Below are 15,108 nucleotides of genomic sequence, written 5' to 3' on the forward strand. Positions count from 1 at the left end.
TCCAGTTGACCCTGCAGCATTTATTGAAATGATTCTCCAATTCTCAACTATGCCACCATTGCATGAATGAGTTCCCCACATACGTATGATTTGGGTTCTGAATCTCTGTCAGTTTTATCATCTTTTGTTGCTCCAGGGACTAACACTATATTGTCTTTATTGCTGTGGTTGTGTCCTAAGCCTTGATGTCTGTTAGTGCAATGCAAGTCCTCCAGATGTTTCATCAAAATCGTCTTGGCCATGCTTGGTTCTTTGCATTTCCATACATATTTCATAATCATCTTTTTAATTTATCCAGTAATACAACTTGCTAGGATTTTGATTAGGATAGCATTTACACTGTGGATCTATTTTTGATATTTCTATGTAGTCATCAAATTCATAAACCCAGAATTTTTTTCCTTTTTGATCATTAAAAATAAAAGATCTTTAGTTTCTTTGTAGAGATCTTTAAAATTTTTTGTTTAGATATTCCTGGATATATTTATTTGTTATATATGTTATGCATTTAGTTGAAATATTTTATAAATATATATTTCTGGTATACATAAAAATGGAGTTTTGTGTATTTTTTATTCCTGTGACCTTTCTAATTTAGTAATTTAATATTCTCCTGTAAACTTTTTTTTTAGGTATATTCTGCTTGATTTTCTAACAAAAATACTGTTGCCTTTGAATAATTATTGTAATTTAAAAAAATGTTTCCAGTATCTATCTATCATCTATCTATCTATCCATCCATCCATCCATCCATCCATCCATCATATATGGATTTTTGTCCGTCATCGACATCATCTTTAATCATTCATTTTGGTATACATGGCATTGCCTCATTGCATTGTCTAGGAGGTTCAATACAATGCTTTAAAACATAGCAATGATAATAAACTTCTTGCTTTTTAACTACTTCAGAAGGAAAAGTTCTAACTCTTCACAATTAAATATGGTTGCTGTCAAAGTTTAAAAATGCCCTTTATCAAATTTAGAAAACTGCCTTTCTCCCTAATTTTCTGAGGTTTTATTGAAAATAGAAATGGAATATTTTCCAATGTGTTTTAAATATCTAATGAGAATTTTTGCTTTACATTTTTCTTTTTTAAGCCATTAGTGCCACAAATTATATTGGTTCATTTTCTAACGTTAAAACATCATTGAAGTTTAGTCATCAAAAATTCAAAGTGACTTCTCCTATGAAAATAAACACTTAAAAATAGTTCCACAAGTATGCTTGAGACGGGCCTGCATGAATTATGTTCTTACGTAGAATAATGCCCACAATATTTTAGAATCAGCTTCAATTTATAGTGATGGGCAGGTATTGTTAGGGAATGGGACGACCAGGAGGTTGGAGCCACAGTTCCCATAGAACTGCTCAGAGTGATTCGTACAGTAAACAAAGATCATGTCATAAAAACAGTGATTATGTAAGCCTGGAAAGGCTACTGTAGGGCGCCTGGGTGGCTCAGATGGTTAAGCGTCTGCCTTCGGCTCAGGTCATGATCTCAGGGTCCTGGGATCGAGTCCCACATCGGGCTCCCTGCTCCTTGGGAGCCTGCTTCTCCCTCTGCCTCTCTCTCTGTCGCTGTCTCTCATGAATAAATAAATAAAATCTTAAAAAAAAAAAAAAGAAAGAAAGGCTACTGTACTTGCAAAGAACATCCCCGTGCTATTCATTTTTTTATTATATTATGTTAATCACCATACTTCATGAGTTTTTGATGTAGTGTTCCATGATTCATTGTTTGTGCATAACACCCAGTGCTCCATGCAGAACGTGCCCTCTTTAATACCCACCGCCAGGCTAACCCATCCTCCACCCCCTCCCCTCTAGAACCCTCAGTTTGTTTCTCAGAGACCATAGTCTCTCATAGTTCTTTCCCCCCTGCGATTTCCCCCCCTTCATTTTCCCCTTCCCCGTGCTAATCATTTTTATTCAAATGTGAATAGTACCGCTCTGAGTTTACTGACAAATAAAGGAAGAGTTACATATGTTTATATAACAATGAGGAGCAATTAAACATTTATTTGTTTCAACCGTGAAGTGTCCCTTTACTTATATTTAACTGGTAATAGGAAAAGGGGGGAAGGGGACTGTGAACAGTTACTGATTTTTTTCATTGAAGGACACATTATTGGTCTTATAGTGATTTTTTGTTTCAATTTTGTGTATAATATATAGCTAATTCCTAACTGCGAGTGAATGTACAGATAGATTCTTTTACAAATGACAAGGAAAACATAAATGGAAAACATAAAAAAAAAATCATATCAAAGGTTTTTGTATTTCTCGGCTACTCTGATGTTTATTTATTATTATAGTTTATGTTACTTGACTATATCTTGAAGATTTCTGTAGTATTTAAATTACTGGCTAGAAAAATATATAGGCTTATGTCTTTTGATTTTTTTTTAGAAAAACCATTTAGAAAATAAGAGGGTTTAAAGTTGCTTAACTTGTATTTAATGAATTGTGATGTCAATTAAAAAAAGCGGGAAACAGATAAAGTAAATAAAAGAAAGTTATATAATTAGAGTGATATAAGACTTAAACATTGCTAAGTTCTTTCTGAATTTTACAACCAATAATTTATAAATCATAAGAATTAAACTATATGTAATGATATTTTTAAAATTCTGTTGCATATTTTTATCATTTTAATTTATTTTATATACTTTGATGGTAACCTAAAATAGGATAGACATGTATATGCACGGTCTCACACATATACACACACAAACAAATATAAGGAGTAAATCACTAGTAGTTAATGAATGTTCATTATCAAGCACTCGGTGCCATTGAACATTGTAGAATTATCTCAATTCCATAGATTTGTTACTGTTGATTTAAAACAGCTATAAAGCTTATAAGAGAGAATAATATTTCCTCAGAAATTTAACTTCCTAATAAATTCACATTAGAAAGTTATTGTGAATATTTATAATATTGTTTTTATCCACTTAATTTCTAAGAGTTTGACTTTTTGGATTTTCCACACACTCGGAGAAATTATTTTATGTGATTCATTAATATATTACGTTTTCCATTTAGTAGAGAGCAAGGGAGTGATACATTAGAACATTGAAGAGGTATGTTCTGCTTAGAAGTAAATGAAGCATCAATTTAAAATGTGCTTGAAAAAAAATGGGGAAAAAAACCTAACTTTGTAACTTGTTTTTCTATAAACGAAGTACAGGGTGATCTGTGAGTCAATGCATTTTCATGATCTTCCTGGGACTCATTTGTATAGTCTAAAGTCTTAAGAGTAAGAATTTCTTTTGGTCAACAACTAACCATAAGATGATTTTGACTATTGCTCCTGAAGCTAGACTAAACAGGTAGTCTAGTTCTGGAATCTAGGGATGGGACACTCCTAGAAAGAAATTAAATGGACACATAGAGAGGAAATGTAGAAAAAGTAAATGGAGGTGTGCACATAGGGTAGTTAAAAGAACAATTCTTGCCCAATACAAACTGAATTGATGGTCCCTAAGAATCCTTTTCTTGGAATAACTGTTTACAATTACTACAGAAATGCCTTTTATTATTTGCTGATTATTTATTGATTTATTTATTATTTTATTGAGATATATTCAACATATACATTGTGTAAGTTTAAGGTCTACTATATGTTGATTTGATACATTTATATATTGCAATATATAGTTACCACCTTGGATTAGCTAGCATCTTCATTACATCATATAATTATCTTTTGTGTGTGTGGAGGGGGGAGACCATTAAGATCAAGTCTCTTGGCAACTTTGAAATATACAATATAATATTGTTGACTATAATTACCATGCTGTGCATTAGCTCTCCAGAACTTACTCATTTTGTAACTGCAGTTTTCTAGGCTTTGATCAACATTTTCTCAATTAACCCACCCTAAACCCCTGTTAACCAGCAGTTTACCCTCTGTTTCTATGAGCTCAGCTTTTCTAGATTCCACATATAAGTGATATCTTGTGATAAGTGAAATCACATAAGCTATTTGATTCTGTGTTGTTCATGTTGCCATCTTATTGACACAGAACATAATATTTCAATTAATGCAGATTTCCAACAAGGCCCATAATGCTATTCTATATTTACATAAAGATGATTAAAAAGCTCAATATTTTTAAAGAAATATGTTTGATTTAAGAATGGAGTTTAAATGTACAAATACTTACATTGTGTTTTATTGATTGTTACTGAATTTCAATGAGAACACTATCAATATCTGGTAGATTTTGCTTTGTACTTTAAAAAAAAAAGAGTTCTTCAAAGTAAGTAAGTATTTTATAGAAGGGAATTAAACAGGGAAGATAATTATGCACGTCCTCAACTTGATACTAACTCAAGCACATTTCAATAATTTTTATTAATATTTTATCAATATTCTGTGACTTTTTTGAGTTACAGGTCACAATATGATTTTTAAAGTAAACTGCTTCCAATTCCCTTTTCATTCTTCCACTAATAATACACCTTTGAAAGATCCTGAGTGGATCTTGTAATGGATCGTTTAAGAGTTATAGTTCATTATGGCACAGATCTACATTTTAAAATTCTACATTGCATATAGGAGTTAGGGCTATGTTGCATGAGGCTATATTCTCTTTTTTATACAGAATGATATTAGTTTTATAATTCTGAATAAGGAGGGCTCATCTTTCATTGTATATCATCATCTTGCTTGCTAAAGAAATAATGTTGTATAGAACTGAATGCATTGTTCAATAATACCACATTGTTCAATAATACCACAGTCTTAATTTCTTGTTACTATTTATATTTTCTTCAGGAACATTAGTCATCCAAGTGACAGCAAATGATGCTGATGATCCTTCAAGTGGCAATAATGCTCGTCTCCTGTACAGTTTACTACAAGGCCAACCATATTTCTCCATTGAGCCAACAACAGGTATTTCTGAATGAAATAAAGTGCAATTCAACAGGATTCAAAGTAGGCAAATGTCAGAGCAAAAATCTTCTGCTTATAAACATGTTATACAGTAGACCTGATGTTTCAATAAATAAATTGGTTGTACTTTTAAACATTTAATTCTTTTTAGGCTTTTAGCTGATTTTTCTAACTTTCAGAAATTGAGTTTTCCAAATCTATACCACAAATCATTTGTGTGTAAGGTATAAAACATATGTAAAGATTACAACAAATCAATAGGAAAAAGAAAACCCAATTTAAAAATATGCTGAAAGACATTTAAAACAATTGACTAAAATTTGATATACAAAAAGCCTGCAAGCATATTAAAAATGATTAACCTCAGTAGTCATCATGGAAATGCAAACTAAAACCACATGAGATACACCTTCATACCCAATTCTCTCCAGAGTCAAACATAGGGAGATACTTGCAGTGTCTGTTTAATACATTCACTGTTTTCTATAGTGATTCATATAAAAGATTATACTTGTAAAACACTTTAGTCCACAATTAAAATGCTGTCACAATATGGTCCAATTTATCCTTTTTTGTTTTTACAGGTCTCACAATTTTTTAATGTACACTTTTCCCCAGACATATCTGAGGACTGGACATTCTCTTTCTTTGTGTTAGTGTTCCCAAAATCTTTAGGCCAGCATCCCCTTGTCCTATGCACCACCTGAAATTTTTCCTAGTTTTCTTTTTTTCAGTGATAACTACTTTTTCCCTAAATAATTTTATAGAAAGTTGATATTTATTACATTTATTATGGTCCATCATGAGTTTGAAAATCTGAGTGTATATTTATCTCTATTGTAGATTATGAATAACTGTTGGTCAAAAACAAACCTTTCTTCACAAATTATGACTTGAAATAGACTTTAACATCACAGGTGCACAATATTTTTTCCATAAATTTGTTGTTGTAATTTATACATTTATTCATAATTAACTTCCTTCAAATTTAAGGGAAAAGTTAATTGTAACACACTAATACTATGTTAGAGAAGACAGCAGAAAATAATTTGAGGTAAAAATAAGATATCCCTGTTTTCTACCTGCAGATTTTATTAACATAGTTATTTTGTTAAGGGTCTACTAGTGTTCTTAGTATTTGGTGACTATTCTAAACTCCAGGCAGAGTTGGTGTTTATTATTATTATTATTTTTTTCTTCAAGGTAGTGTCTAGCACATTGTAGTGGTTTAAAATGTGGCAAAAGAATGATTATATGATTGAATTCTTAAGAAATTAACTAGGAGGATACTGTGGTTAATAATGAAATAATAATTGAAGTTTTATTACATTTTTAAAGGAGTCATAAGAATATCTTCTAAAATGGATAGAGAACTGCAAGATGAGTATTGGGTAATTATTCAAGCCAAAGATATGATTGGTCTGCCTGGGGCACTGTCTGGAACAACAAGTGTATTAATTAAACTTTCTGATGTGAACGACAATAAACCTATATTTAAGGAACGTAAGTAGAAAAAATGTTGAATTTTAATTATAACATAATTATACGTATGTCAAATATAAGCAGGTGTTAGCGTTTACATCTAAAGCACTGCAACAGCAGTAGAATTATATAAAATAATTTTTAATTATTCTGCGAGATAATTTTTATTAGTGTGAAAAGTCAAATACAAATGAAAGAGTAATGTGTTTTCTTTTAATTGCTTCTGTAATAATTTCCACAAACTTCATGTCTTAAACAAATTATTATCTTAACGAAATCTGTTACAGGTGTCACCAGACTAAGTTTAAGGTGTCCGCAGGGCTGTGTTCCCTTCCCAAGGATCCAGGGGAGAACCCATTTCTTTGGATTTGGTTGTTGGCAAAATTCAGTTCTTTATGTTTGTAGGATTAAGGTCTCTGTTTCCTTGATGGCTGTCAGTTGAAGGACACCATTAGCTCCTTAAGGCATCTTTCTGATTCTTGGATATAACTCAAGCACCTGAAACATAGCAAAAGGGGTCAGATCCTACACACAGTCATCTCTGTGACCCACACTTTTGCCTCTTCCTCACTTTTAAGGACCGATGTGATTAGACCAGGCCCACTTGGGTGAACCAAGACAATCTCCGCCTCTCAAGATCAGCTAATTAGCAATATGAATTCCACCTGCAACCTTAATTCCTTAATTTGTGTAATATGTTCATAAGTTCTGGAGGATTAGAACACATATATTTTGGGAGATTCATTTTTCTACCTACCACAGTAATGATTTGAAATGATAATATTTTATTTTTTAATTTTAATTTTATTTTTATCCAATATATTAAAACTAAAAACAGAAACAAACACAATTCACCTATTTCTGTATTCACCTATGATTTATATATATAAAAAATATATATAATATTTCACATATAAGAGAGATCATATGGTCTTTGTCTTTTTTGACTTATTTCACTTCGCCTAGTGCCCTTGAGGTCTATCCATGTTCTTGCAAATGACAAGATTTCATTCTTTTTTATGGCCAAGTAATATTTGTGTGTGTGTGTGTATCTTAACTTCTTTATCCATTCATCCACTGATGGACAGTCAGGTTGTTTCCATATTTTGGCTATTGTGAATAATAATGCAATGAACATGGGAGTGCAGATATCTTTTCTAATAGGTGTTTTCATTTTCTTTGGATGGATACCCAGAAGTGCAATTGCTGGATCCTAAGGTAGTTCTACATTTAATTTTTCAAAAAACCACCATACTGCTCTCCATAGTGGCTGCCCCAATTTACATTCCCACTAACAGTGCACAAGGGTTCCCTTTTCTACACGTCCTCACCAACACTTGTTATTTCTGGTATTTGAATAATAGCCATTCCAACAGGTGTGAGGTAATATTTCATTGTGGTTTTGATTCGCATTTCCCTGATGATTAATGATACAGAGCATTGTCTCATGTACCTGTTAGCCGTCTGTATGCCTTCTTTGGAAAAATGTCTATTCAGATCTTCTGCCCATTATTATTATTATTTGATACTGAGTTCTATGAGTTCCTATATATTTTGGCTATTAGTCCCTTATCAGATATATGATTAGCAAATATTTCCTCCCATTCAGTAAGTTGTCTTTTCATTTTTTTGATAGTTTCCTTTGCTGTGAAGAAGCTTTTTAGTTTGATATGGTCCACTCATTTTTTCTTTTGTTGCTTTTGTTTTTGGTGTCAGATTAAAAAAAAAAATCACCAACATCTAGGTGAAGGAGCTAACTGCCTGTGTTTTCTTCTAAGAGTTGGTTTCAGGTCTTAGTTCAAGTCTTTAATCCATTTTGAGTTAATTTTTGTATATGGTTAAGACAATGGCTCTGTTGCATTCTTTTGCATTTGGTTGTCCAATTTTTTCAACACCATTTATTAAAGAAACTGACATTTTGGGGCACCTGGGTGGCTCAGTCGTTAAGCGTCTGCCTTCAGCTCAGGTCATGGTCCCAGGGTCCTGGGATCAAGCCCCGCATTGGGCTCCCTGCTCAGGGGGAAGCCTGCTTCTCCCTCTCCCACTCCCCCTGTATTCCCTCTCTCGCTGTCTCTCTCTGTCAAATAAATAAATAAAATCTTTATAAAAAAAGAAACTGACATTTTCCTATTGCATATTTTTGGCTCCTTTATCATAAATTAACTGGCCTTATATGTGTGGGTATCTTTTACTTTTGTAGCATGAATAGGCCCCAACTGCTCTGATAATTTGAGTTGTAAATGCAAGTTAAATCACTTCGTGTGCTTCAGAAGGAATTTCTTGTGAAATTCTTAGGAGAAATTATTTTTTTCCTTAGGATTCCCCTCCCCCCTCTGAGGATTCTGTCTTAGCTACGGAAATACATTTACAAGCAATTTTAGAAATCATGAGCAATTATCATGATAGGAGGAATATATAAGCATGTATCAAAGAGAAAAGTAGATCTCTCTCTCTCTCTCTCTCTCTCTCTCTCTTTCACACACACACACACACACACACACACACACACACACCCCTAAATGATGCAGATGGGATTCAGTTCTGCTAATCTGTGGCAGGCCCAGAGTTATCAGATCTTCTGACTTTTCAAGAAATATTAGAAATCTGGCTGTTTATTTCTGTGCTATTGTCAAATTTTAAATTTTTCAGGTTAATGTGGCCATTTTTTAAAAAGTAAAAATGGTATATATTTAAGGTATACAACATGATGTTTTGATATCATATACATAGCAGAATCATTACTACAGTCAAACTAACTAACATATCCATCTCCTCACATTGTTACCTTGTGTGGGTATGTGTGTGTGGTGAGAGCACCTGAGATGTTCTCTCAGTAAATTCCCATTATACAATATAGTATTATTAACTGTAGTCACTAAGCTGTACACGGGATTTTTAAACTTACTCATCCTACATCATTGCAGCTTGTACAATTTAAGCCACATGTCCTCATTTCTTTATGAGTAAATGAAACAGCTCCTCTTTGGATGGAATTTAGGCAACAAGGCAGCAGTCTGTGACCTTCATCTTCATGTTATAAAATGTATTATCTCTACAAAGTGTGTGTCCTAACGACAAGAATGTGATGTGTAATTAAATCTGAAATACCCAGGACTTCATAAAATGACTGCCAGATACTAAATGTAGAAAAGTAGCAGGTGAATATATTGAATAAATCTAGTCTATGTTTTATTCAGATGAAGGTGAATAATAAGTTGAGGACTCACGAAGGCAGTACCCACAAGGAATGTTTGTTGAGACAAGAATGTCCTTGAAGCTCTGCTCCCATCCTTATTTCTTTTCATTTTTCTCAACTTCAACATTTTATATATATATATGTATATATATATATATACTTCAGTGTGCATATATAATTATATAACAATGTGTGCATATAATATATAACTATGTGTCTATGAACATTGATAAACAATCTATAATTATAAATAACAATGTATATATATGTATGTATTGATACATATCTGAATAAGTTAGAATATTTAAAATACTTTCTAAAATTCTTATAGCTACCCAGACCCCTCATGTAAGATGATAGCATTACTACTTTCAAATTTGAGTGTGGGTGAACATGATTCTAGCTCTATAAAGTTACCTCACTCTTTAAAATAGTTTTCTCTATTTCCATCCCACAGCATAATTATGTGAAAATATGTATATTGACTATTCTTCCAGAACAGAAGCATGCTGACCTCCTTACTCTTGTTCAAACTGCTTTCCCTTATTGTAATCCCGTTATCCTCCTCTCATTTTAAATATTTAATACATATCTCCTCTGATATGTACAACCTCCCCTCACCTCTCAATCAAGGGTATCCACACTGCTTGTTAATGACTATTAACATTCAAAACATGTGGTTGTTGTTTTCATCTTAAAAACAGAATAAAATAAATACATTATTGACTCCACTTCCATGTCTAGCTAACCATGCTTCATTTTCTTTTCTTTTAGAGAAAAGAATTTTTAAAGTGTTGTCAAACTCATCAACCTATTTACTGTCTTTTAAACTCTTTGGACCCCACTCCAGTTCAGTTTCATCCACGCTACTTGACCAAACTGATCTGGTCAATTCTATCAATCTATGTGCAACTAAATCTCAGTCCTAATATAGTGTGATTTTTCAGCAGGGTTTGACAGGATTACTCCATTCTCATGTACTTTATTGTCTATCTCACTGGTCACTTTTTAATAGTCTTCCTTTGTCTTCACCTCTACATACTGTAAATTTTAGTGTATTTCTGCTATCAAGCCTTAGGACCTCATTTCTCTTCCTTTTGCATTCACTCCTTGATGTTCTCATCTGGCCTCAAGACTTTAAATGCCACCTCTATGCTGACAACTCCCGGATATATATCCCCAGTATGAGCCTCTCCAATGAACCCCCCCATGTGGATATCCAACTGTCTACTCAATATCTTCATTTATATGTTATATACATTTAAACTTGACATATATTTGAGTTCTTGATCATGCCTGCCTCCTCCTCCAAACCTCTTCTTTTTACAGCTTTTCCCATTTCAAAGATTACCAAATCCAGTCTTCACATTGCTCAGGGCAAAATCTCACCCATTCAATTCAAATTCAGTTCAATTCAAACAATTCAACTTGGATTACACTGGGTCAAATCTAGGTCAATTCTGATTTCTTTTTTTTTCCTTTTTTTTTTTTTTTTAAGATTTTATTTATTTATTTGAGACAGAGAGAATGAGAGAGAGAGAGCACATGAGAGGGGGGAGGGTCAGAGGCAGAAGCAGGCTCCCTGCCAAGCAGGGAGCCCGATGCGGGACTCGATCCTAGGACTCCAGGATCATGACCTGAGCCGAAGGCAGTCGCTTAACCAACTGAGCCACCCAGGCGCCCTCAATTCTAATTTCTAACTCAGACTGAATCGATGATCAATTCTGCACAATTCCTGCTAGTCCCTGATTTTCAGTATTCTGTGAGTACACACACACACACACACACACAATCTCTCCTGATAATAGAAACTTACTTTGTTTAAGGATTTTGAAGTCAGCTTCCCCTCTGTTCTTTCTCTCATATCCAAAATTCAGTCCTCTGCAGATACTGTTGGCTCTACCTTTTAAAAATATCCATAATCTGAACATTTCTCACCAATTTTATTTGCAACCTTGGATCATGCTACCCTCTTAATTTGTCTCCATTATTACCATAGGCTCCCATCTAATCTCTCTGCTTTTGTTCTCCTCTGACCGACTTCCGACACAACTTCAGTGATCTTGTTGTAATGCAGGTCAGATCATATCACTTAAATGTCTTACCATGTCACTCAGAGAAAAAGTCACAGGCCTTAATATAACCTCCATTGTCCTAAATAATTTGCCATCATCCAGTCCTGTTCCATTACCTCTAGGAGATCATGTACTAGCATTATACTCCTTGTTCATGGACAAACCAACACCAGGCAATTGACCTACTCTCTGTCACTGGAAAACTTCAGCCACTGGTTTTGTGGCCTTTTGGCTTGCTCTTCCCACTTCCTGAAATTCTGTTTTCTCAAGTATACATTTTCCCACAATGAAAAAACAAAACAACAACAACAAAAACCACTTTGCAGCAGAGTTAAGCTGTTACTTCCTGAAAATAGTAAAAGTATTGTCAATTTTTAAGTAACATTTCTCCCATGTTAAAAAGGAGAGGACATCTCACAAGGCAATCTGTGAAGTGACTTGCCATATTCTATCAGTAATCTCTTTAAGGAAAAATTTTATTATGTGCTTCTTTTCTAAATTCTACAAAGTTTCACTTTTTCTTTTAAAGATTTAATTTATCTGAGAGAGAGAGAGAGAGACCATGAGCGTGGGGAGGGGCAGAGGCAGAGGGAGAAGCAGGCTCCTCGCTGAGCAGGGAGCCGGACATGGGACTCTAGGTGGGGCTCAATCCCAGTACCCTAAGATCAGGACCTGAGCCGAATTCAAATGCTTAACTAAATGAGCCATCCAGGCCCCCAAGTTTCATTCTTTAGAATATTGATATATATGATTATTTCCTACATTTTAACATAAACCACAAATAATAATTTACAAATAGCTAACTCTTTATCAGTTTTATGCAAGTTACTTCTGAAAAATAAAGGAAACAAAGCTTGATTATTTTTACTTACATCTATGTATTTCAAATATAACTGCCATTGTTTTCACGTGACCGCAACAATGGGGTCATCTGAGAAGCTCATGGTTTTCCTACTTCATCCACTCACTAACTCCTGTGGATCCACTTTTTTTTTTTTCCCCCCTCATTTCCACAATGGTCAACGCACTCAGGCTCAGAATCTAAAAATCAAACTATTACCCTTAGAGCTACTTGTTTGCTTTATTCTCTCCCATCTCTAATCCACACTTACATTTACGAGTAACTCTAGATATCAGAGAATGCTTAAGTGAAATTGAAAACTATTTTTATCAAGTTTAATTGGGATGGTTGAATGATATAATAAAAAAATCCAAAAATATCAACAAAGTATACATATGAATAGAAATTTGGAAATTATATGTACTGGTGCTAAGACTCCCTAAGTTATATTTGAGAGACATTAATAGATGCTCAACTAGGATGTTAGGGAAATACAAAATACAGATCACAAAAATAAAGAAGAAGAGATAGACAGATAGATAAATAGATAGATAGATGATAGATAGATACTGATTTAGAATAAGTAACTGGTAGAAAGTGAGAGTATGGGTTTTCCCATAGTCCACAAAAATGGGGTGCTAAAATTGGAAATTTCTTATGTTTATTATTTGTGTGAAATATCTTGAATTTTGTTTTTAAAGGTTTATACCGCTTGACTGTTTCTGAATCTGCACCCGCTGGGACTTCAATAGGAAAAATCATGGCATATGATAATGATATTGGAGAGAATGCGGAAATGGATTACAGCATTGAAGATGATTCACAAACATTTGACATAATTACTAATAATGAGACACAAGAAGGAATAGTTATATTAAAAAAGGTAGATATATTTTCAATATTTACTTTGCAGAAGAATACAAAATCAAATCAGAAATACATATAATTATTTTGTGTAGCCAGTTAGTTATTGCTTCATTAAGTAATTGAAATGAGAACCTGTGATTTATGATTTAGGGAGCAAAGGAACTTAGAGATGAGACAGAGTTATTACAAAGTCTCAAATTATTGTAGAACAGTTTTTTATTATGCTTTTAAAGATTTTTAGAGGACAAACGTTTTGGAAAGATATTAAATAAAAAAATTAATTCTCAATTCCATAGGATATTTATGCCCAAACAAGTATAATTTTAATCCTAAAAATATATAGTTACTATTCTAAAACATTTTTTAACAGACATAAATAACAAAACACAGGGATTTGCAATGTAGCTGCTTAATGATAATATTAGAGGGATCAAACCAAGTACATAAGAAGCGAAATCTGACTAAAAAGCAACTGAGACTTAATAACCCAACCTTTTTTCTAAATAGTGCCTTGGGTTACTGAAGCCATTTCTTCTTCTGTACACTGTATTTCTTTGTAGAAAGTGGATTTTGAGCACCAGAACCAATATCGTATTAGAGCAAATGTTAAAAACCGCCATGTTGATGAGAAGCTCGTGGAATACCATGTTGAAGCTTCAACCACTCTCATTAGGGTCCAGGTGGAAGATGAAGATGAACCTCCTGTGTTCCTCCTCCCGTATTACCTATTTGAAATCTTTGAAGAAAGCCCACGTGGATCATTTGTAGGCATGGTCTCCGCCATAGATCCAGATCAGAGGAAATCTCCTATCAGGTATGTTTGGGAGGCCAGCTTCGTATTAACAAATGTGTGAATACAAATTAGGCTGAAAATAAAATTTCATAGAAATGTAAAAGATAAATCTGCATTTCTCTATATGGTACTTATTAAGTTTGCAACAATTTAAACCAGTTAAAACAGGGAGCTCACTATTGATAAAGTTGTAGTGAAATAAGCAATTGCAGTCGTAAAAGAAATAGGCAATCACCGACCAAAATTCAATGAAATCAACTCTACTCATTTGGGGTAAGTAGTGAGGGAAAAGAAACAGTTGATTATGCCGAGTCAGAAGCAAAGCTGACCAAAATGCACTCCATTTAAATCCTGCTTAATATTCAAAAATTGAGAAAGCTTTCCCAAGATACCACTTAAAGTAGTAAAAATGAAATAAATTCAATCGGTTAGAAATAGTTTCTGTATTGCAATTAAACAATGCTTATCATCTATTAATCTAGTCTGTTATTTTCAGATACTATATTTTTATTTTTTTTCAGTATTTGACTGTAGACCTGGTTAGGCATAAAAACCTGCTACGTTTCCTTCCACCACCTTCCCTACTCATCTGCTCTCCACACTTCACAGTTCTGAGAATTTTACAAACTTCCATGTATTTATTAAGATGCTGGCTACTTGGGCTCCTGGGTGGCTTAGTCATTAAGCGTCTGCCTTTGGCTCAGGTCATGATCCCAGGGTCCTGGGATCAAGCCCCACATCAGGCTCCCTCCTCAGCGGGAGGTCTGCTTCTCCCTCTCCCACTCCTCCTGTTTGTGTTCCCTCTCTCGCTGTGTCTCTCTCTGTCAAATAAATAAATAAAAATCTTTAAAAAAAAAGATGCTGGCTACTGCTTTGCACTTTGTAGGGGCTATGATACAAAGAAGCTTCTTTAAATTTTTGAGACAGAGGAATGATCCCATTTT

General features: G+C 33.7%; 1 protein-coding gene across 3 annotated transcripts in view; it reads left to right on the plus strand.

Moving 5' to 3' along the window:
- The window catches only part of CDH19 (cadherin 19), a 104,987-nt gene that overhangs the window by 38,391 nt on the left and 51,488 nt on the right, over positions 1-15,108 (plus strand). For all 3 annotated transcript variants that reach the window (XM_034996095.1, XM_034996096.1, XM_034996097.1), the window contains exons 4-7: positions 4,791-4,910; positions 6,249-6,413; positions 13,206-13,387; positions 13,932-14,185. In XM_034996095.1, coding sequence (XP_034851986.1) covers positions 4,791-4,910; positions 6,249-6,413; positions 13,206-13,387; positions 13,932-14,185 — 721 coding nt within the window. The remainder of the gene's footprint in view (positions 1-4,790; positions 4,911-6,248; positions 6,414-13,205; positions 13,388-13,931; positions 14,186-15,108) is intronic.

The sequence above is a fragment of the Mirounga leonina genome, unplaced genomic scaffold (assembly GCF_011800145.1).
Source record: "Mirounga leonina isolate KUSES-001 unplaced genomic scaffold, KU_Mleo_1.0 Mir_93, whole genome shotgun sequence".
Taxonomy (NCBI): domain Eukaryota; kingdom Metazoa; phylum Chordata; class Mammalia; order Carnivora; family Phocidae; genus Mirounga; species Mirounga leonina.